This window comes from Phyllostomus discolor, chromosome X (assembly GCF_004126475.2).
Source record: "Phyllostomus discolor isolate MPI-MPIP mPhyDis1 chromosome X, mPhyDis1.pri.v3, whole genome shotgun sequence".
NCBI classification, from domain to species: domain Eukaryota; kingdom Metazoa; phylum Chordata; class Mammalia; order Chiroptera; family Phyllostomidae; genus Phyllostomus; species Phyllostomus discolor.
This window is the reverse complement of record NC_050198.1, coordinates 118,016-144,701: the sequence shown is the minus strand read 5'-3', so window position 1 is coordinate 144,701 and position 26,686 is coordinate 118,016. Positions and strand designations below refer to the sequence as shown.

At 49.1% G+C, this 26,686-nt stretch overlaps 1 protein-coding gene across 6 annotated transcripts in view; it reads right to left on the bottom strand.

Moving 5' to 3' along the window:
* Positions 1-26,686, bottom strand: part of WWC3 (WWC family member 3) — a 99,506-nt gene that overhangs the window by 26,507 nt on the left and 46,313 nt on the right. For all 6 annotated transcript variants that reach the window (XM_036016280.1, XM_036016281.1, XM_036016283.1 and 3 more), the window contains 5 exons: positions 22,759-22,835; positions 21,803-21,882; positions 10,641-10,770; positions 7,666-7,803; positions 5,809-5,882 (listed from right to left, as the gene is read on the bottom strand). In XM_036016280.1, the coding sequence (XP_035872173.1) occupies positions 5,809-5,882; positions 7,666-7,803; positions 10,641-10,770; positions 21,803-21,882; positions 22,759-22,835 (499 nt within the window). The remainder of the gene's footprint in view (positions 1-5,808; positions 5,883-7,665; positions 7,804-10,640; positions 10,771-21,802; positions 21,883-22,758; positions 22,836-26,686) is intronic.

Genomic DNA, 26,686 nt, shown 5'->3' with positions numbered 1-26,686 from the left:
CCAGAGTAATCCCCAATTATTTGACTTGCAGCAAATTCTGCAGTCTACTATATAATTTCACATGTTCCTAAAATACTGCGGCTTTCTGGAACAGAAGTGGCAGTCCAGGCAAGCCACGGGCCCATGTGACAGTGATGAGACGTGACGGATCCCAATGCTACATTCCAGGACGCCGTGTCAGCTTAGAGCCTCGGGCCTTCAGATTTCAATTACAGCTACAGATTTGATCCTCTAGGTTGCTCTCCTTAGCTTTCTTTTTGTAAATATCCATTTCAATAAAAATGCGTAACTTCCAGAAAACCTCAACTGAGATCTAAGATGAACGATGCAATCACTTCAGCTGACTGAACTAAGTATCGATAAACCAGCGTCCATTCAGCTCAACGTTCTATCCTACACTGGAAACCCGAGAAGTCTGAATCTAGAATATGCGGCATAAGGGGTCTGCTAGTACCCCAACATTCCTCCCTGCCCTCACATCTTTTCCCCTTTGAATGCACAGATCTTCCGAGAGCAACTTCCTCAAATGAAAAGCAGAGCGTCTGCAGGCTTCTTTCTCTTGGCCTGAATGGGGAGAGGGAGCCACGACGTCACGGACCCTTTCCTTTGTGTCTCGTAGCCCAGCCCCACCCCCAAAACCCAGATACACAGCCACTTGAGAAATGAAGGAAAAATCCAAGCGACTGATCAAATTCCACTGGAATCCTAACACTACCCTGATTCCTGACAACGGATGAACAGCAGGACCCATCCCGGCAACAAACACTAAGACACAGAGAAACTGGATGGGCCGAATGTTTTGTTCCTATCTGGACGGCGAGTGTTTCTATGGAAACAGCTACAGTTTGTGCACAGTTCTGGAACAAGTGCTCTTAGGTTAAAAATAAGGAGCTATCTGCGTCACCGGGATTGCTTCAAGAAGACTTGCTCTTCCAAATTGGCCTTAAAAAATTCTGCAATTTTTAACCAATGAAGCCTAACCAATATTCCCATCCTAGAGTCTGCCTTGAGAATCCAAAGGGGTGTCCCTGAGGGGAGAGGAAGCAGCGGATGTTTGGGTGCATCTCACATGACCCAGAGTTAAGAACACAAAGCTAGTCATGAGAGTGCTGCTTTGGTCTGGAGAATTCTCTAGAAATCACACCACCATTTGGAATTATGAGTTGCATTTCCACAAACATCCTTTAAATCCAGATACACATGAAACCTCTCATTGTCCACAACACTGCATGCTGATGACGTCCCAACTGTGGAAAAACACTCACATCTAGACACACAAGGAAAGACTTCTCTGAAGTCCTTAAATACAGAAACCTCTCCTGGTGTAGAAACACCAAAGCCATCCTGGTCAGGATGGCTCAGTTGGTTGGAGCGTTATCCCATAAACCAAGAGGTCGAAGGTTCAATTCCCAGTCGGGGCACAAGCCTGGGCTGTGGGCTCAGTCCAGGGCACATGCAGGAGGCACCCGATCCGTCTCTCTCTCACATGGATGTTTCTCCCCCTCCCTTTGTGCTCCCCTTCCCCTCGGTCTCTGAAATCAATAAGCATGTCCTCGAGTGACAATTAAAAGGGAGGGAGGGGGAAAGGGCAAGGCCCCAGAGGTTCTGCAGACAGAGGGCTGGTATGATTTCGGATGACACTGAGCCCATCTGCATAATCCGGGATCATCTCGCCACCTCAAGACCCTGAGTTTATCGATCCCACCTGCAGAGTTCCCCCTCTGCCTGCTCCTGTAGGCCTGCGTTGTCTGCAAACAGCAGAAATTGAGGAGCAAGACAAGAGCAAGATTTCTCAAGTACGCTGCTACTGACGCTCTGGGCCACCTAGGTCCCCGCTGTGGGATTGTCTTGTGCATACTGGGTGTTTGGCAGAATCCCCTGGCTCCACCCACTCGATGACAGCAGTCACGAGAACCAAAAATGTCCCCCTAGGGGCCAAAAATTGCCCCGTCAATGGTTGAGATCCACTATGAACAGAGGAATGATGGGATCTCACATGCTTTGAAAGGATCATTTGTCTGGAAAAAAAAAAATCAGACATGGCAATTTAAACAGCCCAAAGTCACACAAAATTATGTTGCGCTGCACCGCCAGAGCAAAACTGCACCATTATAACCAGGGAAAGCATGTGACAACTGAGAGAATGTCTCCGCCCATTCCATTAGCAAAATTTACAAAGGACAATGGTGCTTCATGATGCTGAGGAGACACGGAAACCAGTACTCTCAGCCATCACAGGTGGCAGTGTGAAGTGGTTAAGTCATTTTGGAAGGCAATCTGGGGACATCGATCCAGACTTTCTGTGTGCGTGTCTCTCGACCCAGACAGCGCATTAGTCAGTATCTGAGGAAACAGGCGCTTCTGCGAGGCGGGGTCCGTTAACCGGCGCGCTGTTGGGGGGGGAGGACTGGAACCATCTAAATGGCCATCCAAAGGCCAGTGGTTCTCACGTGACAGAAGCTATGTATCACATTTAAGTACACTGGTCTGAATTTAGTTAAATGTTCACATAAAAGGCTGGAAGGTTTCACACTCAACCATGAACGATGGCAGGTGGGGTTGGCCAGGGGGAGACGGATGGCCTCTATGACAGTGCCTTTGACAAAAACAGCGTATGCATGTACTATTCACATCATAAAATCAAAATGCTTGTGCAGATATGCACATATATGCAAACATGCACATGTCGTGTGTGCACACACACATAGATACCCTGGCCATGTGTACTCACTCATATCCAACCAGGAGTATCCCCACTCCCAGGCAGAACCCCTGGTCTCCCCACATATTTTGGCTAGTTGTGAAGGACTTGATCTCCCAAACAGGTTAGAGACGCCATGTGATTACACCACACAAACCACTTGATTTCCTCGAAACCCCTGCAACAGGGCGGGCACTGAGCAGCAGTGCGGTCCCCCAGCCCCCCAGCAGCTCCTCTGTGCGGATGAAGCTGGCGGGGTGGGCCACTGGGAAATCCTGCGGTGATGGCCCCGCCGAGATGCCACACCCCTCCAGCGCAGAGCGGGGGTTCTCAGCCTTGGCAATGGTGACACTGGGGGTAGGTCATTCTTTGTGCGGGGCATCCTGGGCACTGGAGGGTGGTGAGCAGCGTCACTGATCCTCACCCACCAGGTGCCAAGTGCACCTCCCCCAGAGTTGTAACAACCCAGGCCGTCTGTGGAGGTGGCCGGAAGTCCCCTGGAGAGTTAGTTCCCCTTGCCCCTGCTGGGGACCACTGCGAGTGGGGAACCCCAGGACGTCTGCATGGCACATCCCAGAAATGCCTTTCTGGGTCGCCACTGCAGCCCAGAAAGGCATCTCCGCGGAGCTCCTACTGTCCCACAAAGGCTGAAACTCTGGGGACAGGACCCTCTTCTGCAGCTGCAGTGTTTTTCATGCCAAGGTTCCAGCCATCTTGCAGTACCTCTTTCATTTAACAGATACGAGGAAGTGCAGTGTCCTCCCCTGAACAAGTTTCTCAAATACTTAACTGTTTGCCCAAATGTACTATCTCGACATACCATCTCTGGAAAACAAAGAAATCACTTGCTATGTTTGGTAAATGTCACAGCGAAACACGTAACAATTATGTTCCCGAGTGTAGCAACCACCTAGTTTCTGCGTTTTATACAACACAGCAAATTCCAGCGCCCACATTGTGCAGTTCCAGAAGAAACATGTGAGAATGAGCAGAGGAACACCCCAAAGGGACAAGCGCCTGACGAACCCCAGGCAGCTCCGGGGAAGGAATGAGCCTGCACGGGGAATCTGAGCCCGGAGATAAGCAGCGCGGCCACAGGGGCTTGGCCACGGTCCACGGGCAAATGGAAAGCCCACCGCGAGCACCTCGGGAAAAGACGGGAAGGACGGGGCAGAGGCCCGGCAAACAAAGGCCCATGTCAGTCCCAGCCTGCCCTCCAGCGGGGAGTCAGATGATCGGCTTTTGTTGCTATTTTTACATTTTCTAAAAAGGCAACAAAGTGGATTTCCAGACATCCATGAATGATACAGTATACTGAGCAGACCCAACTACTAAGCTTCCAGAAAAGACCCCCTCACCCCACTTGGCATTCCACTCCTGTTCCCCCACTCCCTAAAACAAAAGGAACTTTAGAAAGATATGCTTTATAGCTTTCCAAAGTACATATTTTCAAATCATTTGGTTTGAAGACTCTTTCCAGAGTGTAAAACAAACAAACAAACAAAAAAACAAAACAGAGTGTCTCAAAAAGGAGGACATGGACGCCAGGCCAGGGTCAGACTGTTGAAACCACGGCCCCTGCACACACAGGGTGAAACGGGACACGCTAAAGCCCCGCATGCCTGTGAGGACTACATACCACCTCTCAGTTTTGCCTGCGCCCTACGGTTAAGACCGGGAGGGAGGGAGGAAAAGGTAAACTTGAAAATGCACAAACGAGGACAAGTCTCGATTTTCAGAAGGCAGATGATTTACAAGGCAGGTTAACAGAAATGATGGCCTTTCAATTCTCACTATCAAAGTGAAATAGATTAGGTCCCAGGCGGCAAACACAAGGCCCACAGGCCGAAACCTTGGTTTGCCCGGCCTGGCACCTTGTTTCTACCTGCTGGCAGCGCCGAGCTCCTTGCCCCTAGTTAGGGAGAAGTTACACGTATGCAGTCCTAAGGTTACATTCGGCCCTTTGAAGGCAACCGTGAGGCTGACGTGGCCCCTGGTGACAATGAGTTTGATGCCCCTGGATTAGGTATTACCAGCACCTGTTGACCTAATCCTTATTAGACCATCTCTCAAACCAAGATACATGACTTTTGCCATTAGCCTATGGAGTTAGAAGCCACACATTTGAGAGAAAACCATTTTGCTTAAGGCGGCCTGAGGGGCTGACGCTCAGCTGGAAGGGAAGGAGCGCGGGGTATGAAGGGAGGGAAGGAGGCCGGTCGGTAGGGAGACAGGGAGGCAGGGAGGCAGGGAGGCAGGGGGTTCCACGCTACCTGGGAGGACAAGGAAGGCCAAAAAAGTCTCTCTTTTTATTAAATCATACCTTTATAACTATTTGCAATTTTGAGAGTTTCACCATTTTAAATGAACATGAAATTTTGTCAACAAGGAGGGACCCCCCAAAAAACCCAGAATTTATTTACAAATATTGTGTTTATCCTTACATGTTTAAACTTCAGTCCCCTTCAAAATGCTCTCCATCGGATGCAATACACCTATGGAGACATTTTTTCCCACGGCTCAAAACAGTTTTTGAACTCGTCAATTCTGATCCCTTTTCGTGCTTCCGCCCTTTTTTGTGTCACCTCTTCCACATCAGCAAAACGTTTCCCTTTGAGGACTTTTTCCATCCAAGGAAACAAAAAAAAGTCGCTCGGAGCAAGATCAGGTGAATAGGAAGGGTGGGGCACGGGGGTCGTGCCGTTTGGGGTCAAAAACTGCTGAACGCTCAGCACAGTGTGTCCAGGTGGGCTCGTAAATCGCCCGCCATGAAATGGGCAAATGCATTCAAACAGTCTTCAAAAAAAAATTGCTGGAGCCAAACGTAGCCCCTCACAACACCACCAACCGGTGCACTGATCCAGATGGGTTTCTGGAACACTTGCCTAGCGGGGGAAGCCTGGACTACAAGGGGCCCACCCTCCAAAAGATAATTCTGGTTTTTTGGGGTCCCCCCTCATATGTATTAAGAAGCTACTTTATTTTGTATTCTATCAGACACTACTTTCCAATAACAAGTGGACAATGACACAGTGGGATGCCAGAAAGTCTGTGCACGGGAGAAAGCAGGTAAGCAGAAAGCAAGATTCGAAAAAGGAGTTTCTTACCTCTTTTTGGCTTCCTCGTACTGCCAATTGAGCCTCACTCGGTCTACAAGTCTTGTTTTATCGTCGAAGACAAACTTTCCAAAACAGAGCAGGGCGGGGGAGGGGAAGGAAAGCATATTAAAAACATATTTTCAAAATAGAAAATCCATTTCAACTTTTAGCAACAGGGAAGACGATCTGAATTCATCTTTCCGTTTCCACTTTTCAAAGGTCTACAAGGAAACACAGCAAATGCCACTCACTCAGCGGCCACCTCTGATCAGCGGGGCCGGGAGACTTTTGCTTTTCCAACATCGGTGGATTTTTTTTAAACAAAGTGTACTTATTTATTGTGTCATTCCGAACAATAAATTAAGTTTTAAAAGAAATGTGGAACTACTTGATAAAAGTTGGTACAAAGGCAAAACAATCCGTCCCATTTTGTGCAGTAGATTCTCATCGAGCGCACCAGTTCCCGCTGGCTCCGCACAGCCGCGTAACCAGCCACTCTCCCCGGACGTTTCCACAAAGCCAGGAGAGGACCTGCAAACTAACCTGTTTCTCTCAAGTGAGTTAAGCCTCTCTAAATTCTAATTCTAACCCCTCGATAAGCAGCAATGACCGAGTCACGCAACGCACTGAGTCTTGTACTTCTTTCCTTCCTTCCTTCCTGCCAAAATCTCTGGGCAAAAAATGCCAGACATTTTTGACTTACAGATTCTTCTCATGGTCACCATTAGTCTTTAACCCAAAGATGCCTGGTCACAAATGCCCGATCCTACTTCAAAAAACAATGAGGGCAAAACTGAGAATAAGGCCAGTCCAGAACATCCAAGACACAAGAAGTCACTGTTTAAAATATTAGATTCCCCTCACAGAGGCACTACCTACCAAAATTCAAAAATATTAGCTAACTATTTAAAACCCAGAGGCTTTTGTCAATGGTTCTTCCCTTCCTTTTTTTTTTCTTTCTATTTAATTTGAGGGAGGGCATTCTGTATTCCATTGATATTTCATCCTTACTTAAGAAGCCCAAAGGAAAAGAAGCCATCCAAATATCCAAACTGTTTTTCCATTCATAACAAATAAATGATAAACATCACCCAAAGGCATTACAGTAGTAGTGTTTTCCAGCCTTTGCCACCCTGCTTCAGAGACGATTGCCAACTTGATTTTTGTGGCTAACTCAAGGTTTCACTAATCATCAAAAGGGGGCATTATGACATTCTTTCAAGTCCCAAACAAAATTAATTTTAATTCAATTCAATTTCCTGCCACTGTTTTAGAAGAGTAAGAAATAGCACCGAAGTGTAACCCAAGGGTGAGACAGCTACAACGCCCTGAAAAACCACTGGTCTAAGCCAGAGATCAGCAGACTAAGGCTGGAAGGCTCAATCCGGCCCACCCACCTCTTTTTATAAATAAAGTTTTATTGGAACACAGCCCCACCCACTATTCACACATTGCCTATGGCTGCTTTGGGACTACAGCACAGTTGTGTAGGGGCGGCAGACACTGCATGGTCTACAAGGCCTAAGGTATTTACTATCTGGACCTTTACAGAACAAGTTAGCTGATTCATACTCTAGAAAGTCCTATGCCTGCCAGAAAAATCATCTAAACTCAACTCTCAAAATGATTCTGCCATTTTTAAAAAGCCGAATCACACAGTTAGAGGTCATAAGCAATTACATTGTATCCCAGGCCACTGAGCCTTCACAGGTGGATGTGAGAAACGAATTTGTTTCTTCAAACTCAGTGGCACAAAAGCCAAAGCATTTCCGAAGAGACGGTGGAAAATTAAAGCAAATGAGAGGTGGCAACCCAAAAGCAGCCCTTCTCTCCCGACCCACTCAGTTCTCCCCCTGGTGAGCATACCTCTCCGATGATGTCGGTCTGAGACCCAGCATCACAGAACTGATGAGACTCGCCAACAGCGCCCTGTTGGTGAGGGGCCTCTTGCGGATCGTTCAGAGAAAAGTTATTCCTGAACCCGTCAGTGAGCTTGGCCAGGCTCTGCAACGGAACGAACAAGCCAGGTGAACAGGGATGGTGACGCGCCTCTCTCTCTAAAGGCAGTCGCTGCACTCCGGCTGCAGGGCAGCCGCTTCTTCCCCGGAGGGCTGGCCACCCCAACCCCATTCTTGTTGGGTTTAAGAGACGTGTCCAGCACTGCATGCGCCTGGAATAAAATGCTCAGCGATTTAAATCAGGTAGCAATGGAGTCGTCCTGGCACCATGTGAATAATATCGAGAACTGTGGTACCACTCTTATCGGTTTTCAAAACTTTGTGTCTCCTTAAAAAAACAAAACAAAACCCCATTCCCTCCAAAACACTCCGAACTCCTTGAACCAGAGAGTAGGAGGGTGGCTGCCATTGCCAGGGCCTGGGAGGAGGGGGAAACAGGGAGACGTCGGTCAAAGGGGACAAACCTCCAGTTTGATGACTAAGTCCTGGGGGAGTGACGTAGAGCATGGCGCCGCCAGTTAACAATGCCGTGCTGCGTATTTGAAACTGGCGTAGAGAGCAGGTCTTCAAAGTCCTCATCACGCATACACACACACACACCCCCCGCAAAGGTAAGTATGTGAGGTGATGGAGGTGTTAACGAGCTTTACTGTGGTAATCAATTCACAATCTATATGCGTATCGAATCATCACATTGTACACCTTAAATTCGTACCATTTTCGTTCTGAACTGTCCCTCAAAAAGGTGAGGAGAGGGGCTTTCGCATCCCAAATGTTCTATCGGTAAATGAGTCTGAGACAAACGCTACCCTGACGTCTTTATAAACCACACGGAAGGTGAAAACAGCTTCCAGACGACATCTACACATTTTCATAACCTAACTTTTCAAGCATAATTCTACATGGTCAGAAGTCATGTCACGTATGTACGTTAGTCTGCCAAAAATCAGAGGAAGCATGTATGCGGCACGGAGAACCCCTCTGAGTGAAGGTTAAAGAGAAATCAATTGCCTACAGTTTTTTAAAAGACTACTTCTGCAGACACCAGGGCACCCAGGTGCAGTCCAGCACGTGCAGCTGGCTCTGGACACAGACAAAGGCATCCTGGAGTGGGCCAGTATCGTTCAGGTCGTATAAGACAAACAAAACAGCTTAGTTGATTCTACCAGAAGATACTGCCCTGGAGCTCCTCAGAGAAGATGCTGAGATCTGAAGCCTCTTCAAGAAATCCTATCTTCGGCTTCCACAGTGCGGAACCCAATTCAGGCGACTGGGTGGCCCTGCCCCAGCTCTGCACAAAGGCCAGGGCACGGGCACCAGCTCGACCACCCAGGGCGAGCCCTCCGTGTCCCGGTGGTGGAGCACCACCCGGCCCAGGCCTGGGGTTCAGGCTCGGACTAGGCGGAGAGCAGCCACAGAGCACCCGTGCAGTGCGCACAAGATGCCGCCTCGGTGAGCCACAGCTGTCCTCCCTCCCTACCAGGGCTAGGGGAAAAGCTGACAACGGACCATTTGCCTCTCACGACTGGGAGAGGGTGCCTGAAAATACCGATTTCTGGGCCCCTTGGCCAGAGAGTCAGTCCAGTAGGCCTGGGGTAGGGCTCAGGAACCTGCCATTTAAAGGGCACCCTGGGGACACTCTGCAAGTCTCACCTGTCCCTGACCTTAGGAGGGAATGCCCTACAAAGCAGTTATGTGTGTACCTGAGTCGTTCGGCCAATGAATCTGAGCTTCGATTCCCATATCCTTCTGCAGAATCAACACGAATGCCTACCAGGTGCTAGATGTGAACTTAGTGTGTTGAGGAAAAAAAAACTCGTAACAGAAACAATTGCATGCATGCCAGGGTGGAGTAAAAAGACCAGTGTGTGTCCATGTGTAAAAAGTCAACTTTTTCTAAAAGTAAGAGAAACTACAAAAACTGAAGGTGCAAAAAAGTCAAACAACCTAAAGCTGCAGCGATCCCAGTCATATAATTACATCCATGCACGTGGCAGAACGTCATGCAGCTGTGTCCTGAGGATGGAGAAGCTCCGTGCGCACAGATGTGGGGAAAGGCGGGGCCGATCGTTGTGTGATGGAGCCGGCACAGACCAGCAGACACAGTCCTCGCTGTCCATGAGGGCAGCTGAGCATGCGCAGAAACATGAGCGGTGCGAGAAGGGGCAGAGAGCAAGACTCCCTCCCTATCATTGACTTTTTAAATTATTCTGATTATTGAACACTACGAATGTATCACCCATTGTTGCGGCTTGAACTGTGTCCTCCAAAAACTGTGTTCAAGTCCTAAGCCCTGGGACCTCTGAATTGCAGCTTATTGGAAACAGAGTGTTTGCAGATGGAATCAAGTGAGGACGGGGTTATACTGCATCAGACTGGGGTCTCACCCAATGATCGGTGTTCTTATAAGGAGAGAACATTTAGGCACGGAGACACAGGGAGAACACCACGTGACAGTGAAGGCAGAGACTGGAACGATGCATCTACAAGCCTGGGAGTGCCGGCAGCTGCCAGGAGCTGAGGGGGGCAGGAAGGGGCTTCCCCTAGAGCCTTCAGAGAGAGCGCCACCCTGCGGACACCTTGATTTCAAACTTCCAGCCTGTGGATTCTGAGAAAATCAATCTCTATGGTTCTAAGCAACCTGGTTTGGGGTGCTGCGTTCTGGCAGCCCTAGGAAACTCACATGTGTTATTTTAAATATATATGTATACATACACATAAAAAAAATATATGCATACGTAATATTATATATACATGTATATCTTAGAATACATATGAATTGTGCATATAATAAACATAGAATATGTTTTAAATCCTAAACGAAGGAAAGAGAGACAAGTAGCAGACAGGTGCACAGGGCCATGAAGAGCCCTGGCCTCTTACCTGCATCAGGTCCCGCCTCTCCTTCTCGCCTGTGCAAATGGCTTTCTTGATGGTCCGGAGCTCATTCATTATAGCCTGTGCCTCGTCCAGTTTGTAGCTGGTGTGAGCATTTGACATCTTACGGTCAATCCTGGTTAAAAAAGAAAAATACTGTCATTCCATGCGAGATGATCGCATTCCATTAAACGTGACGAAAACCTCAAAGGCTTCATAGGAAGGTAGGAAACAGGGAAGATGAGGTTTTGGCGAAGGAGGACGGAGATCGCACAGGGCCGCCTTGTTGTGGTGAGCACAGAGATGAGACGTGTGCCCTCAGGTGAGGACCAGGTACGGTCAGGGTCCCACTGGGGATAAGACAACGAGGTCACCAGCTCAAATAACTGCCTGAGACCTTAGACTCCCCCCTGAGAGGAGGATCAGGTCTTACTCACTTAGCCCCGGCATCTGGGCAAAGCCATCCGCTAAATAAACATACGGCTGCGTTCTGGGCACAAGGAGGGTACATGGGAAACAGCAACGAGTAGCGACCTTTCACTAAGGATGCCTTGCGCGAAAGTTGAAAACTCTCATGTATCTCTTTGTTTTACCTCATGCTGGTTCTAATTTATCCTTCTCTCTCTACTACACACCTCCTCAATTCTTTCCTTCAATTCAAACATGCCTTCCTTCCATGCATTCAAACTTCCTTTCCTCTCACTATTCCTTCCTTCCTTCCTTCCCACCTGCCCCTGTGTGCACGAGGCCTGCTTCCGGGCAGCAGCGGCAGAGGGCTGACCAAGACGAGGCTTGGCCCTGGCCTTCCAAGAGCACGCAGCCTCCTGCACCGTGTCCTTTGTCACATCTTCCATACCTAAGTCTTGAGTCTTAGAAGACCTCAGGGCTAAAGAACGTGGAGTCCTTCGCTCCAGACACGGAACGCATTCCTCTGGAAAGTCACCGGCGTACGTGGCAGGTTCCACCTCCACCATTACACCGCTTCTGGTTCTAAGTTGTTGCCCCCGTGTTCACTGAAAACCTCGATCTTAACGGCCAGTCCAATCGCCCTTATTTTCCACTCACACAGAAGCATCCCGGCCTGCTGGTGAGTACAAGTGACACTCCAGCTCTACAGTGCGACCCTGGGCAAGCCACTTCACCTCTTTAAACCTCAGTTTCCTCATCTCACGTGCAGATACTAACAATGTTTCTCCCATTTAGTAACAAGGTGTAAGGAAAGGGCTGGTCTGGCAGAGGCCTGGTGTGTGATGTTTGCGGCGATTATTACTATTATCAGGACAATTCTGGACCTACTTGCTCATGGGAGTAAAAGTAAATAATTCACCAACTCTGGTACTTTATTATCATTAACAAATTCCTGGCCACATGCGTCACAACTCACAGCAAAACTCAGCACCGGAGCTGATCTGAGCTGTCAGCGCCCTTGGAATGAGAGAAGGACAAATAGAACGAGCAGGAAACCATCCCCTCCCTTTGGAGCTGGGCTCGGGGGCTCGCGGCCGTGCTGTGACTGCCATCAGTTTCAAATCAAATATTTATGAAAACTGCTCCCAAGGCCTCTTTCTTCCACAGACAGCGGATGCAGGCGCACCACGGGACCCCACACAGTAAATGGGGACATCCCCAAATCCCAACATGGCCTGGCCATGTGTTTTTCCACTTCGGCTTTTCTATGGAGAATCAAGAGTCTCTAACGCAAGACAGGAATAAAGGGCCATCCATCTCACATCTGCCAAGGAAGTGGCCTGACTTTTCTTGCAGGAAAAAAAAAAATCTACTCATTTACATAATAATGTCTTCTTGTATTCATCTTCTGATCAAAGGCTTCCCAATACATCTCATTTATGGCACAAACCACAACCCACATAGGCTGATGAACTCTGTAGAAAAGGATTACAGCATTTCCAGACTGAATAAAAACAACAAAAACCTAAGGCCAGAAAAGTCTGATTTGCCTGTAACAGTCAGTGACCACAGCCCCTGCTAACCAGGTCCACTGGCTGCCCCAGAATGAAAAACACAGCCAAGGGCTCACCACCTTGACACTGACACCCGTATGGAGAAATGGAACCCGACTGCCTTAAACGGAGTTGTTTCCATTGCCTGAAAATCTCTGCTAGTCCAATAGCCACGGACACACAGCCACCGCTCAGGCTGCACTGAGGGATGCCAGCTATGTGAGCCCCAGCTTTGTACTCGAGTGTTGTGATTTCCTTTTCACTTTTTAGCAACTATAAAGCCTTAGGGTGGCCACTAGGAAACCCAGGGCCAAAGCCAGCAGTCTGTTAAGGAAGCAGCTTCTATGCTGGGGACGGCTGCCAGACACAGGAAAATGGGCTGCAATTCCCATCAGGCCGAGGGATCAGCACCCTGTAATCCATCCTATCAGCGGACACCGTGCAGTGCCTAGGGGAAGCCCAGCTTCACCGCGCAGACGTGGGCTCCGGCCTTGGCTCTACCCGAGCGCTCTGAGGCCTTGCAGAAGAATGAAGACTGGCCCAGAGCAGCTGTTTTCACTCAGTTCCAAGGGTATCCCCACGTGGTGAGCAGGAGCAGCTAAACGGGAAGCCTGCTAGGGCTTGGGGACCACGGCCCTGCTTCAGCAAGTACCTCCCTCCCCTGCTTGCAGCCTCGGCTATCCTGCTTCTGCAGAAGATGATGTTTGTGGGGAAGGGAAAGAGATGCCACTGTTTAAACCGTGTGGAAGCTGCTGGAGAACGTGACCTCAATGTTCTAGGAATCTCTGCAACACTGCCATTTACAAATGGTTATATATTACTGTAGAGCACATCAAAATATAACAAAATTGTCATTATATAACTATAACCTCATATAAATGTCCTATATAGTATATGTTATTTGGTTATATTATGTAACTATACAAATAGCAATATTAAAGTAGTTTAATGTCTCAAGGACCTACTAGGTGACAAAGTGTTGCTGTGTGCTTTACGTTTGTCACCTCCTTTCATCCCCTCAATGGCTTTACAAGATAAGCATAATCTTCTGAGATTTTTTTTTAATGAAAAAAAAATTGAGTCTCAGAGAGATTAAGTGGCCCAAGGTGACAAGCTAAAGTCTGGCAGAACTGGGACTCAAACCCCCACCCCCTAGTTCTCAAGTCTGCACTGGGGGCCCCCGATACCACGGGTGTACCCTTACTCAGAGCGGCCAATGTACAGTCCACAGGCTTATATACAGGCAAGCAATGTTTCAGAGAATTCAAGCCAGTTCCATTTTCCAGACGTGTTGGATCTGCATCTAGCAAAAACTTGAAAGGCCAGATAACCTCTTCCTTCACACCTGCAAAATCATTTGGGAGTTTTCTCCCTTTTTGTCAAATTCTCTCTAGAACTTGGGTCAAATTCAGAGGATGTGCTCAATGCTTTGGTATTTTCTAAAATAGCAATATATTACATTTCCTAAAGAAAATAGTAATTTTTAAATTTTTTAATTAAGAGTTCAAGACAGTGCTTATACATCTCAAATAAGATGATCGGAAATTGGTCACTGCCCAAACAAAAGGTGGTACTGGAATGACCTCCATTATTGTGCAGTGTGCTGTGATCTGAGTGTTTACCCCACCTCCCCCCGAAATTCCCACGCTGGAACCCCGGTGCCCAGTGTGACAGTGTTAGGAGGTGGGGCCTGTGGGAGGTGATCAGGTCATGAGGGAGACCATTCTCGTGAATGGGGTCAGTGTGTCTACAAGGGGGACCCAGAGAGCCGCCTGCCCCTCCCACCACATGAGGACGCAGTGGGAAGGCGGCCATTTTTGAACTTGGGAGAGGGCTCTGACGAGACCTGGCCATGCAGGCACCCTGATCTCGGACTGCCAGCCTCCAGAACTATGGAAAATATAATTATGTTGTTTATAAGCCACCCAGTCTGTGGTATTTTGCTATAAGAGTAAGCCAAATGGACTAAGACACACGGTTAAAAAAAAAAAGGCTAGTACTCAGAATGCTCAGCCTCTATTTTTCACCTCTCAACATTTTGCGGCAGCTTTGGGGAGGCTAGGTGACATGCTGAAGGTCACACAGCCAGTAAGGGGCGCAGTGAGGTCCCCACTGAGGCTCCCCACACCAGCCCTCATCCGTTTCATCACCAGGGGGTCACTACCCTTCAAGGCAAGGCCTCCCAACTCACACTGTGTCAAATCCGAAGGCCACCCACATAGCCAGTCCACTGTCGTCCCCGGCTGAACCTTTTTGGTCTGTATGGTCTTCCCTGGAAAGAAACGGTTAGGGAGAAGAGAGGCGCAGCCCCGAACGATGACCATAGTCACTACTACCAAGAAGGTGGCTTTGAGATGTTTGTCATCAGCCTCTTCCTCCTGCTGCCCTCACATTCCCATACTCGTCGTCCAATTCAAGACGCCAAGAGAAGTGCACTGGCAAAAGTAAAACCCAGCGACTTCTTCAACCCACGTCTTGAAGAAAAGGGCTGCCAGGCCTCTAAAGATATTCCATGTTAATACCACACATTACAACCCGAAAGAATGAGAAGTTTTGTTACAACCCTACCTTTTACATCACCAGCTCTGGCAGGGGGCCTTGAATGAACCTCAGAAAGCTTCCGGCAGCTTTCTATCAACAGCAGGTCCTGTGTGGAGCGCCAGACCTGTCCGGCAGCAGGAACAATGCCCTTTTTGTTTCCGCCCCCATTTCTGTGTGTTTTACTGTTATCTGAGTAGTGCCGGGGTTCCGCACGGGCTGTACCTCATGTGCTATGTTAATGGGATATTGTTGGTCTAAGCCTGTTCTAACTGCGAACAATCTTACTCTCTTTTGAAACCACTAAATCCCCTCGGACAGAAAACGCTAATTCCAGTATCTAATACTGCCTCGTCCTGGTAGCGAGTGCTCGGAAGAGAGTAGGGACTCTCAGGGAAGGAGACGTGGGCTTAACTTCACTCGTACCACCCCACTCGGAAAGAAGTTCATCAAGTAATTAAAAGGCTTGAAGTGAAGAGGCCACCTGCCTACGAATGTACCTCATGGAAACTGCTTATTGGAAACATGGAGTTTACAGCCCTTTTCTGTGACTCGAAGAGCAGTAATAAGGAACAGGATTTCTTCAAACATGCTGTGTAGCAGGGAAGGGAAAGCTAGAGGGCAGTGAATGAGACGGTCACTGGCCGATTTACAGAGACCGCCCTGAGATCCGTGCAGGCCAGGCCCGCACCCTGAGGGTCCCAGGGTCCCAGAATGCAGTGAATTGTGGGAGGGCTCCCAGCAGGCAGGAGCAGCAACGGTGGCTACTCAAGCACACACAGCACCCATACTATCCCCAAACCCAACTTTGTTTTTCTTAGACCACCAATGACTGCCTGACATGATGGTTTCTATTTTGTTGTCTATCTCTCTGACTTGACTGACATCACACTGCAGAGACCAGCAGGGCGGCCACGGGGCCAGGGGGTTGGCACAGGTGAGTGACGGTGAGACCGGAGGGAAATGAGGTCGGGATGGGGGCCAGCGCCTCCAGAATGTGGATTGTAGCCTAAGCAAGAGCGAGAAGGCCGCTGAGGGTCAGCAGAGCAGCAGAGGAGACATTTTAGAAGAATAGAAGAACCCCTGTGGCCAGAGTGTGACAACGGTGAGCCACCAACATGGCACAGCTGAGCAGTCACAGTGGAAGCTACGACAGTGGAGTGGGTGCCAGGTCTGGAAACAGCACAGCATGAGAGACAGGTGATAAGAAGGGAGCCAGGACAGTGCCCCCCACCCCAAAGTGTCCTGGGCCATCGCGCCAGCACGCAGGGACGTTACAGGTGTCATGGCGGAAAAAAGCTTCAATGGCACATAAGCGTGGGAAACTCGGAGTGAAGCAATGTTAAATGAGCTTCCTGGCTGCAGGACAACTCGGAATCTAACACGAGGTACATTCCAGATCTGCAAGAGATCTAGCATAACTAGAGAGGGAAATCTCCCTACACCCATTGGCACACTTGGCACGTTCTCGTGCATCACCCATCTGGGAAACTGCACGCGGACTAGTTCTGAGCCCTCCCGTGCCCCCGGACGCCGAGCTGCAGTAAGCCAATTCCTCCAGCCGGGCTTCGGGGATGTCCCGGCAGCGCAGCCCAGTCGCTCCTCCACTGAGAAAGCCCAATTTTTCTGAAAACTTGCATTAACCAAAGACGGCACTCCTCTTTTCTGAAGACTTTTATAAAGGGCCTCGAGAGAAATGCAAATGACAACTGCACCGAGATACTATCTCTCACCTGTGAGACTGGCAAAAACGCAAAAGCCTGACACCACATTCTGTTGGCAAAGCCGTGGGAACAGGAACACTCACCGATTCGCGTTGGGAATGCAAAGTGGGGCGACCCCTAGAGAGGGGAATTTGGAAATACCTAATAACAGCGGTGAGGCACTTACCTTTTGACCCAGCAAACCCAGTTTCGGGAACTTGGGCTGAAATCTTTTGTATCTACATGTGCCCAGTGCCAGGTGGAAAGCTGACGGGCAACATTATAAATGGATACACCAAGCAGACAAGGACAGAGCCTACCAATCATCTTCACACCACAAAAAGAGACCACAGGAGAGTGTGTGCCTCCTGATGAAAGTAATACCCTCACCCACAAAACATACGTAGCCCCAAAAAAAGGGAAGAAAAAGAAACTGAGCTTGAACCAGGAGATGCCCTGCAAACTGATGACCCCAGTCTGGATAAACAGCTGAACGACACCGCGTGCATTCAAGCAGCCAAAACCACTGTCGGGGAAATTCTAGTAGGAGGGCAAATTAGCTGCTTCGACAAAGTTTTCAGAGAGGAAAAGACAGGAGAGGGGAGGAGAGACGAAGAGAAGACACACCAGCCAGGCACACTGTGTGGGCCTCATCTGAACCTGAACCCAAACAAACTAGGGAAATGGGCAAACTTGCTGGGCAAGGGAAAATATGAAGAGACAGGTTACTATGAAGCGGGGTATAGGTGTTGTAGTTGTGTTTTCGAAGGAGCCCGGAAGTTTGGGAGAGAGATGTATGGATTAAATATGATTCTGGGATTTGCTTCAATAAGCGAGGGGATACAGCTTAGGGGATGATGCAGTGTGAGGACAAACAAGATGGGTTGTTGTGTGTGAGTTGCCGGGGTGGGATGAGGGATACTGGAGGGGGTCCATTATGCTATTCTCTCTCCTTTTGTGTAGGTTAGACATTTTCCAACATTAAAAGTTTAGGTATATACATATATATTACAATATATAGTATAGTATAATATAATGTAAATCTAAAATACACACACACATCCATATTCTATCATTAACCCAGAGACTGTGCTCATGGCCAGCTCCCATCCACAAAAATTAACAACATACATAGACTTAAAAAAAAAATACAAAAGGTTCTTTTTTCCTCACTTGGGCCCGAGCGTAATGATGGATTTTCTTGCTAGCCAGGAAAGTTCACCAAGATAAACAAGTTGAGTTTAAGATGTTATAAGCGGCCAAACTCCTGGTGAGGTGCTCTGGAAAAGAATACACTGGATATTCTGGGAAGCGAGAACAGCAGAAATGGCTCTGGAGGCAAAGCTAGGGTCCCTGCCTTAAATCGAGGCTGGCGACAATACCCGAGAAGCCCGGTTATTGACAAGAGCTCGTGTATTCTCTGTTCTTAGAGTTAGACCCTGACAGCTGGGGTGGGGCAATCACCTTATGGATGCCCACCAAAGGCTTTCAAAACTTCCCAATAAATAATACCACGCTGCCTGATCCAATCCAAACACGAGAGCCCACCTTTAGTACCCAAGACACAATGAGGCTGTCCCCAGCTCACGCACAGCCTGTGCAACTCGGAGGAAGGGAGCGGATGACTTTCACCGGCCAAAGAACTTGAAGCTGCGAGGCTGTGTCACAGAAGAGAGCGAACACGTACAGCGACAGCACACCATCTGATCAGACGCCGCCTCTGGAGGCTGCTCCGTCTGGAAAGCTGGGGTGGGTCTCTCAGGACCCAGGGAAGGGCCACAACTTCCCCCCATGCCGCTCAGCCTCCACTAGGCTCTGGCAGGAAGTGACGACTGTCCCCTGGGTGGGGGCCTGTTTACCCTCGCTGCTCCCAAACCTAGGATCTTACTTCAGAAAGCAGAAAGAAAATGCAGGCAGCGCGCGGGGCCTCCTCTTTGCAGAAGCAGTGCTCATACCCCACGCCGGCTGCAGGTGTAAAGTTACAGCTCCCCCCTTAAGAGGGCTTCTGCTTCCTGTCCAGTCACCCTGGAGAAACCGAGGCTGCCCCTTTCCTATTCTTAAAGCTGCTTCGAGCATGAGCTGAGTTGACTTCCTAGCAATGGCGAGAGCCTGAGCCCTGGCACTTTTTATTTTCTTCACCAGCAATTTTGAACCTTTTTTATCTCAGGACACACACAAAGTCATTACTCAAAATCTGTGGCACAGCAAAAAAAAAATAACGTATTTTTGACAATAGGACAAAAATAAGCAAAATTTTGATTCATTCACACTGAACGGCTATTGCAGTAGTGTTGGCTGCTGGCATTTTTTGACAATCAAAGGGAAAAGAGGTCAGTGCCTTTCACCAAATACTCAGGTATTGCACATTTTAAAAATTCTTACAGCATACTAGTTCAAAATCATTATTCCGGAGTGTTCCATCTTAGCTGACATTGCAATACAACGTCTGTCTTCGAATAAGGAAACGGAGATGGCCAGAGTGACTGCAACCAGGCAAAGGAGCAGGCGCCTTGCCTGGCAATCCCACTAGGGAAGCCAGAGGGGGAAGGTGCCGGACAGACTCCCTTCTGAGGCTCAGGGGTCCTGTGCCCCCTCCCAGTGCTCCCGAACCACCCTGAACGCTGAGCACCTGCATGGCCCACGGGATGCCTAGCATGAAAAGTCAGTGTGATCCAGAGACATCCCCAAGTCGGGATTCTCCCTGGTAATGAGAGAGAGCAACGGCCACATGAGAGGAGGAAAGCACACTCCAACGAGTGAGCCCCAGCGACTCTCAAGGACCTACCAAATGAAATGATTGGTTCTGCTTACTTCTTATCCCGCCCCTTAGCAGAGGTGACCAGGAGGGCGGGGCCACCGCACACACAGAAACACCCTGGCAGGTGTGCGTGCTCTGGCGGCTGGCTGGGCTGTACCTGGGGGTACCCCAATTTTACCTTGGGGTAAAATTACTGAGCGTGCAGCGGTGCAATGGGAAACACTGCCGCAAATGGAAAAAGTGAGCAACAACACTGGTGGTTGATACGGAAAAAGCCACTTAATCTGCTTAAGCAAAACTTGAAAAGTTGCAGTGACTGAGGCTAGTTTAAGGAAGCCCCATTCTCCTGCCCATCCAAACTGCAGGAGAAGGAGCGCACGAACTGCTGGGGAATGGTGGGGAAAGCAAAAGGCCGGCCGTCAGGGTGAGACTCCAGCTCACCCTCAGCGTGCACCCAAATCCACGCCCCGCAGGGCCTGCAGGGGGCAGGGCCAGGCGTCCGCACCACGGAGAGCCAAGCGCCTCCAGACAGGACCCAGCTCACCTTTCTGTTGTGTCTGCCTAGGTGCCTATAACATGCCCTTAATAAAGAAATGGACAAATGAATCATCACCCAAATCAATCCTGGATGATTCAAAAAGCGAAGCTGAACCTAGTGTTAAACCACAAGGTTTGACATGCCCGGTAATTACCCTTTATGTGAGGCAGAGATAGTGAGGTTTGCCAAATGCTCACATTCACATAGCGCCTCCCTACAGAGAGCAATGGCGCAGTCACACCTGACACGGCCTCTGCATCTGCACACAGCATGCCCGAGAGAGGCGAGCTGCCCGCCTCGCCGGAACCCCGCCCCGCAGTTCCTGCCGTCTGCTGAGGCTGCCTTCTGGGCGAGCTGCTAGGGGCTGGATCACTCCAGCCCCGCTCCAAAGGGCTGGTGTTCGGAGCTGAGCCTTTGTGTGGTGATTGGACCCAGATAATAAGGTCCTGAGGGTGGAGCACCAAAATGGGATTAGCAGCCTTAGAAGAAAAGGAAGAGATATCAAAGGCCAGAGCTCCCCCAACACCCCCACCCCATGAAGGCGCAGCAAGAAGTAGGAACTGTGGGAAGGAAATGTCTCCCGTTTACATCCCCGGGTCTATGGTACTGGGCAGCCCGGCGGCTAAGGCAGTCCCCGCTGACCGTGAGAAGAGGAGGCACAGAAGTGGCGAAGCACGTGCCCAAGTTCGGCGCATGAGGGCAGGCTCTGAAGGAGGAGAGCAGCTTCATCAACAAGCATACGATACCCTTTCTTGAGAAAATTAATTCTTGCAGACCAACAAGATCACCACTTACAAAATAACTTTTGTTCAGTGAATTTGCTGACATAATAAAGTTCACAAATAATAAGAAACTCATCCCCAAACTCCTAGCAGGGATGAAGTTTTCATTGTGAAGATGCCAACAGGAGGAAGACCTATAGACCAGACTGTCTAACAGAACGGCCTGTGAGGGTGGTAACAGTCCATGAACTGTGCTGTCCAATGCAATAGCCGCTACCCCACTGGGGCAAATGGCTCAACTGGGGGGGCAAATGGCTCAACTGGGGGCAAATGGGCCTTCCAGGGAACACTTGGCAAAGTCTGGAGACAGTTTTTGCTGTCACAAGTGGGCAGGAGGGTGCTACCAGCATCTAGGGGGCCGAGGCCAGGGATGCTGCTAAACACCCCATGATGCACAGGGCAGCCCCACCGCAGCGAGCCCCCTGGTCCGAAGTGTCAGCGGCGCCGAGGCAGAGAGCCCGCACTGGCCACATGTGACTGCTGAGCATTTCAGACGTGGCTCCTGAGACTGGGGGGTGTAATTTTTAATTTCATTTTAATTCATTTGATTTTAACCTTTAGAACTGAAAAATGTAAGAGACTAAAACTAACAAAACTGGAATTCAAATGTAAACAGCCACACGTGCAGCTATCGAGAATGTGCATAAATGTAAAATCAAGGTCCCATTTCCCCAGTAGTGTCATTTAAAGGAATGAAGACTCCTCAAAGGAATGAAGACTCCTCAAGGGAAAGAGAGATTCTGAGGCTCAGGGTTGGGGACGAAGGGGCATCAGCGAAAGCATGGAAGCGGGCGCCCCGGAAGCGGCAGGCTCCCATCCAGGCGCCTGCGAGGTCAGCCCAGAAGGAAATCGCGGGAACGCTCCCTCCCATAGCCGCAGGCAACTCACTCTTGCAGGGTCTCCACCCCCTTCTCTTTGTACTGCAGTTCTTGCTTCATCTGGGCCAGCTCGCGCTTCAGTCTAGAAAGCTAAAGACAAATAACATGTTTCTCACAAAAGCTTGCTGTGAAAAATTATTTCTACAGTTGTTATCACTGTCATTGAACTTTCTGATTAGCTTGCAATTCACTGTATCATCTAATGTCTCCCTGAACTTCCATTCACACGCATAAAAAACAGCCACCCTGGAAGAATGAACTGCTTTGCTTGCGAACCAAAGTCCCAGACTGTTCCAACGCAGGTGGAATGGCAACTATTTTCCTTTCCGAGGTATCCATTTGCTTGTTACAATTAGCAAACTGTGTAACGCTTTGTCCATCTTCCCTTTTACTTGCTACTCACGAGCCCAGTATGAAGGTCGGCTGCTGAGAGCATGGTCTTATTTAAGCAGGTGCTGGGACCCGCCCCGGGCCCATGTTAAAGCTCAGGGGGTGGGCCCGGGAGCATGCCTGGCTAACCAAGTCTCCGGGTGCTTTTCTTAGGTGCACCAGAATTTGAGAACCACTGCCCCAAAAGATGCCCTCTGCCTTAGGGACTGAGACACCAACCACAGCAGGAGGCTCCATCTCCAAGGTGTCTCCCAGGCTTCCAGGCCAGTGCAACAAAACAGACCCCCTCCCCCCGGCAACCAAGACCACGGGCCGAGGGGGAGAAAGGTGGGTACACACAGGAACACAGGTGACTTTTTGTTAGATGGGCCAAGGTTTTAAAATGCAACATTTTCCCTCCTATTGGAAACAAGTGAAGAGTACAACCAAATGCAATCGTGGTCCACGAAATTGAAAACCTTATGAAATAACTATGAGTGTTAGATACACGGACCACCCCAAAATAAACCCGGCTAAGTGATGTCACATAAAAACACATATGGGGCATGTGGTTGCGAGAACATTTGTTTTACTCACCCTATCCCGGCGACTTGCAATTTCTGCTTTAATCTGGTGTGGGTCATATTTTGTATTTGCTGAGTATCCAGAGGAGGCTAAAGAGAAGGAAAATATCTTATATTATAATGGATCCTTTGAAATAAACAAATACACACAGATAGGGACTTCTGATTCACTGTGTTAACTAATTAAGTCTCAGATTTACAAGTTGGCACTGGCTCCCAAAGGATCAGCACTTCCCAACCTCAAGTGTGGATGTCTGAGTTTTGCAGGAGGCCTCTCTACAGGATCCCACAGAGTGGAATAGGTGGCTATAGGTAAATTGAAATTCTGCTCACTCTGACTGCAAGACTAGTAGGCTTAGAAACCACATACATACGGGGAGGGAAAGGTATGATTAACTATGGAAAGCTGCTCTTGCTGTGTAAATAGTACAGGTACTATGAATCATTTTTACTTTCTTTTAAAATGCACACACACGGAAGTCTCTGGGAGGAGAGAGCCAAAAAGTCAACTGTGGTTACTTGCAATGGTTTCATTACAAAAGATTTTCGTTTTATTTCCTTCATATCTATAGTCCCCAGATGAACAATTTCTGACATAAGAAAGAAAAAAATACTAGAGATCTGTAAAATGAAAAAGACAACTTTCTAGTAGTGTGCCAGTATCTGACAGGCTTGAGAAAAAGCTATTCTTCCAGGCTATTCCACACGAGCTACAGGGGAGCACCCGTCCTTTTATCCTGGCGCCTTGTCTTTGATGGCTGTTTAGCTACAGTACGTGACATCACTAAACGTGTTCTCAAATGGCGCAGTGCGCAGGCCTGAACCTCCTTCCGGCCATGGCATCTCTGTGTGGAGCTGATATCTGGGGGGTGGATGAGACACAAAGAGACGTTCACCTGTGGGTGCCAAGCAGTCAGCCAGTTTCCACCTGCACTGGAAGCTACAAGCCCCTCTGCCATTTCGGCAGCTGCAACGGCGAGCAGCTGCTTCTCACCCCACCGCCCCACCGCCCCTGAGCATGGCTAGCTCCTGATGCTTCCCTGTCCTCGCTCTGGGCGCCTCAAGCCATCAGCCCCTGGGCTACAGCGACTTGTGTTCTATCCGCTCCTTTGTGGCGCAACACTCCTCCGCCTGCACCTACGGTCACCCCACACTGGTGTCCTCTGCCTCCGGATCATTTTCATCAGTGCCGCCTGCTCAGAATACCCACCCACAGGGCCGGCAACCTTTCTCTTACTCCTCTGATCCGGGGACCCCGGGCTGCCATTCAGACAACCAGCTGCCAACACCTAGAGGCTAGTTCAAAACCACGGCCTGACTCTCTATGGCAAAGGATGGCTCAAAGCCGTCACGTGGCTTCAACAGCGAGACTATTTAACAGCCCTAATCATATTCAAAGTTAATCTGGGCAGTTGAGATGCCTCTTTTTTAAAAAAAACCAGTTCCATGGCAAATCTGCTCTGTCGGAATTCTGAACCTCTAGAACCCACTGGAAATAAATATCTGGAGGAGCTCAGTGTTTGCCAACTTTATGTTCTTATATTTAGAATCGTAATCTCTCAAGACATGGAATAACATGGTTTTTAAGTAGAATTCCTTCTTAGATGAAGAATGTCTATTTCCAAATCCTACAAATTCTACTTTGTCTGACTCTTTGGTTTCACTGCAGATCAGTAATGAAAGCAACACCTCAAACAACGCCCTGAAGAGGCAGAAATCGTTTCTATAAAATTTCCACATTAAACTCCCGGGACTAAAAAGTTTCTCAGACCCGAGCTTAAGGGGCTCTCACTTGGAAGCCAGACAACATGCAAATGAGCCTAAGGTTTGCTGACTCCTCACTTCCACTGTGTCAACTCGTCACCGCGCAGTTGCGGAAGACCGTGCCAACTATTACCACGTGGGATCCTTCCCACCGGGGTAGAAAGTAACCCCACCGCCAAAGTCCAGGGAAGTTAACCACAATGTTCCGACATCGGTAGCGATGATCTGAAATCATTGCCACAAAACGTGAAAGGCACATGGGAGGCGGGGCAGGTACGCTGGGACAAATGCACGGGAACCTGCCGCTCCTTCCCCTTCCTAACGACCAGTGCCCTGGGGCTGCCGCGTGTCCCCCACTCCTCCCCAAGGAGGCTCAGTGTGGAGCCCCACCTGGAAGGAGAGCTCGATGCAACACGACATCCCTGAGCCACCGAGGCCACCAACAGGAAGCCACCCCGCCTTGGAGGACCTCCTTACTGTCTGGGCCCATGGGAGTTAGTCTTGTCTGTGACTTAACAGCTGAAACCACCCTAAATGACAGACTAGGTGTTACTTCCATTGACACCATTCATGTTAGCCTTACTACAGCCTCTAAAATTATAAAATTCCAGGACTGGGATGAAGGAAAAGTCAGCTCAGGTACCTAAGACCGTGAGTACACCTTATCTTCAAATGCTAAGGAGAGCTGTGAACACTGGCCTAACTTTTAGTAATATAATTCGGTTTATGTAAATTCTCAGTTCCTTGTGTCTGCCAGTAAGCCTGATGGAATCCATTTCTGGAATCCAAGAAACAGCTCAGGAGTCTAGACTCTGTTTTTAACAGCGTGTGCTGTACATCATTTAGAGAAAAACTATCTTCCTCTGTTAAGACATGTCTCCAATCTCAGGGTTTACGATAAATACCAGACTTTCACCTCTGAAGCTTTCTTCTCTGTTGAAGAGCTGAGTGGGCAGAGCTATTAAACAGCTTAAGGAGTCCACTCAGGTGCACACTTTGTTTTCGATGATATAATAACAAGGTTTTAGTTCATCTGGACCACAACAATGTAAATTATTGGTCCTTGCTATTATAGGGTGCCTTTCACATTTATTTCATCTATTCTCATAAAAAGCTTTGTGAGAGGTGGTGATGATGATGCTCCCCCACTTTATAGATTCCAGACTGAGTGTGCAGCGACTTGATGTGCATTATGCAGAGGGACCTGTGTCTGGAACTCGGCCTCCTAGGGGTCGGCTATCCGACAGCCTCTCATCGGATGAGCTTTTCCCGTGGCAGAAGAAATGGCCCTCTGGCTCTCCAAAGCCACTAGCTTTGCCACTAGCTGAACTGGACCTGTGCTCGGAACACTCCAAGCACTGCAGACCGCAGTACTTAGCGTGGATTTCTATCGTCCAGGTTCCTGAAAGAGGGAGACTGTGTCTGTCTGTCTGTCTCTCCAAAGACATCCCCTGGACGGATGGCTCAAGCAAGACCAGGGGCACCTCCAGCATCAGCACTGTCAGGGGTTGCTCAAAGGAGCCGGCGAAGACTGGTGCAGAGGAGGCAAGCCCTGACCGGCTCCATGCTGACAGGTACTAATTACCAGAGCAGGGATGACTGAGGCCAACGAAGGAGGGCATGCAAATTTGTAAAAGGCACCCTAAGCAGAGGATCAAAAACGTCAGGCCCACTCGAGAGCCACAGAAGCCAGGCAAGAAGCCGCCAGGCGCAAAGAGAGCGCACCGGGGGATGAGCACTCAGTAAGCGTGTGTGCCCCACGACAACATTCGAGATCGAGTCTTGCCAACTAATACCTGTGAAAAGTGCTGTGTGATCCATTTTCCCCTGCCTGCTCCAACACGCTCCGGGGAGGGAAAACAAAAGGCTAAATGGATGGACTTTGGCCCTCAGCCTAATCGAGATAGTAGATGAGAAACCCTTTACCAGAGAACTAAAGGAAGATAGTCTTTGTGGGAGGGCCTTGGGGCTTCAGAAAGAATGTTGGCAGCACTGATCACTGATAAGGTCAAGCTTCACCACCACCTAACTCAGGAATTCAGGGTGGATCAGCACTTTCCCAACACAGATAAGGCTGGCTCTTTCCCAGCCACCCAGAGAGACTTCTGGTGCGGACTTCTGGGAGCTCCTCGGAGCCGAGGTAACAAATAAAGCCATATTCCTGCTGCTAAAAGAAT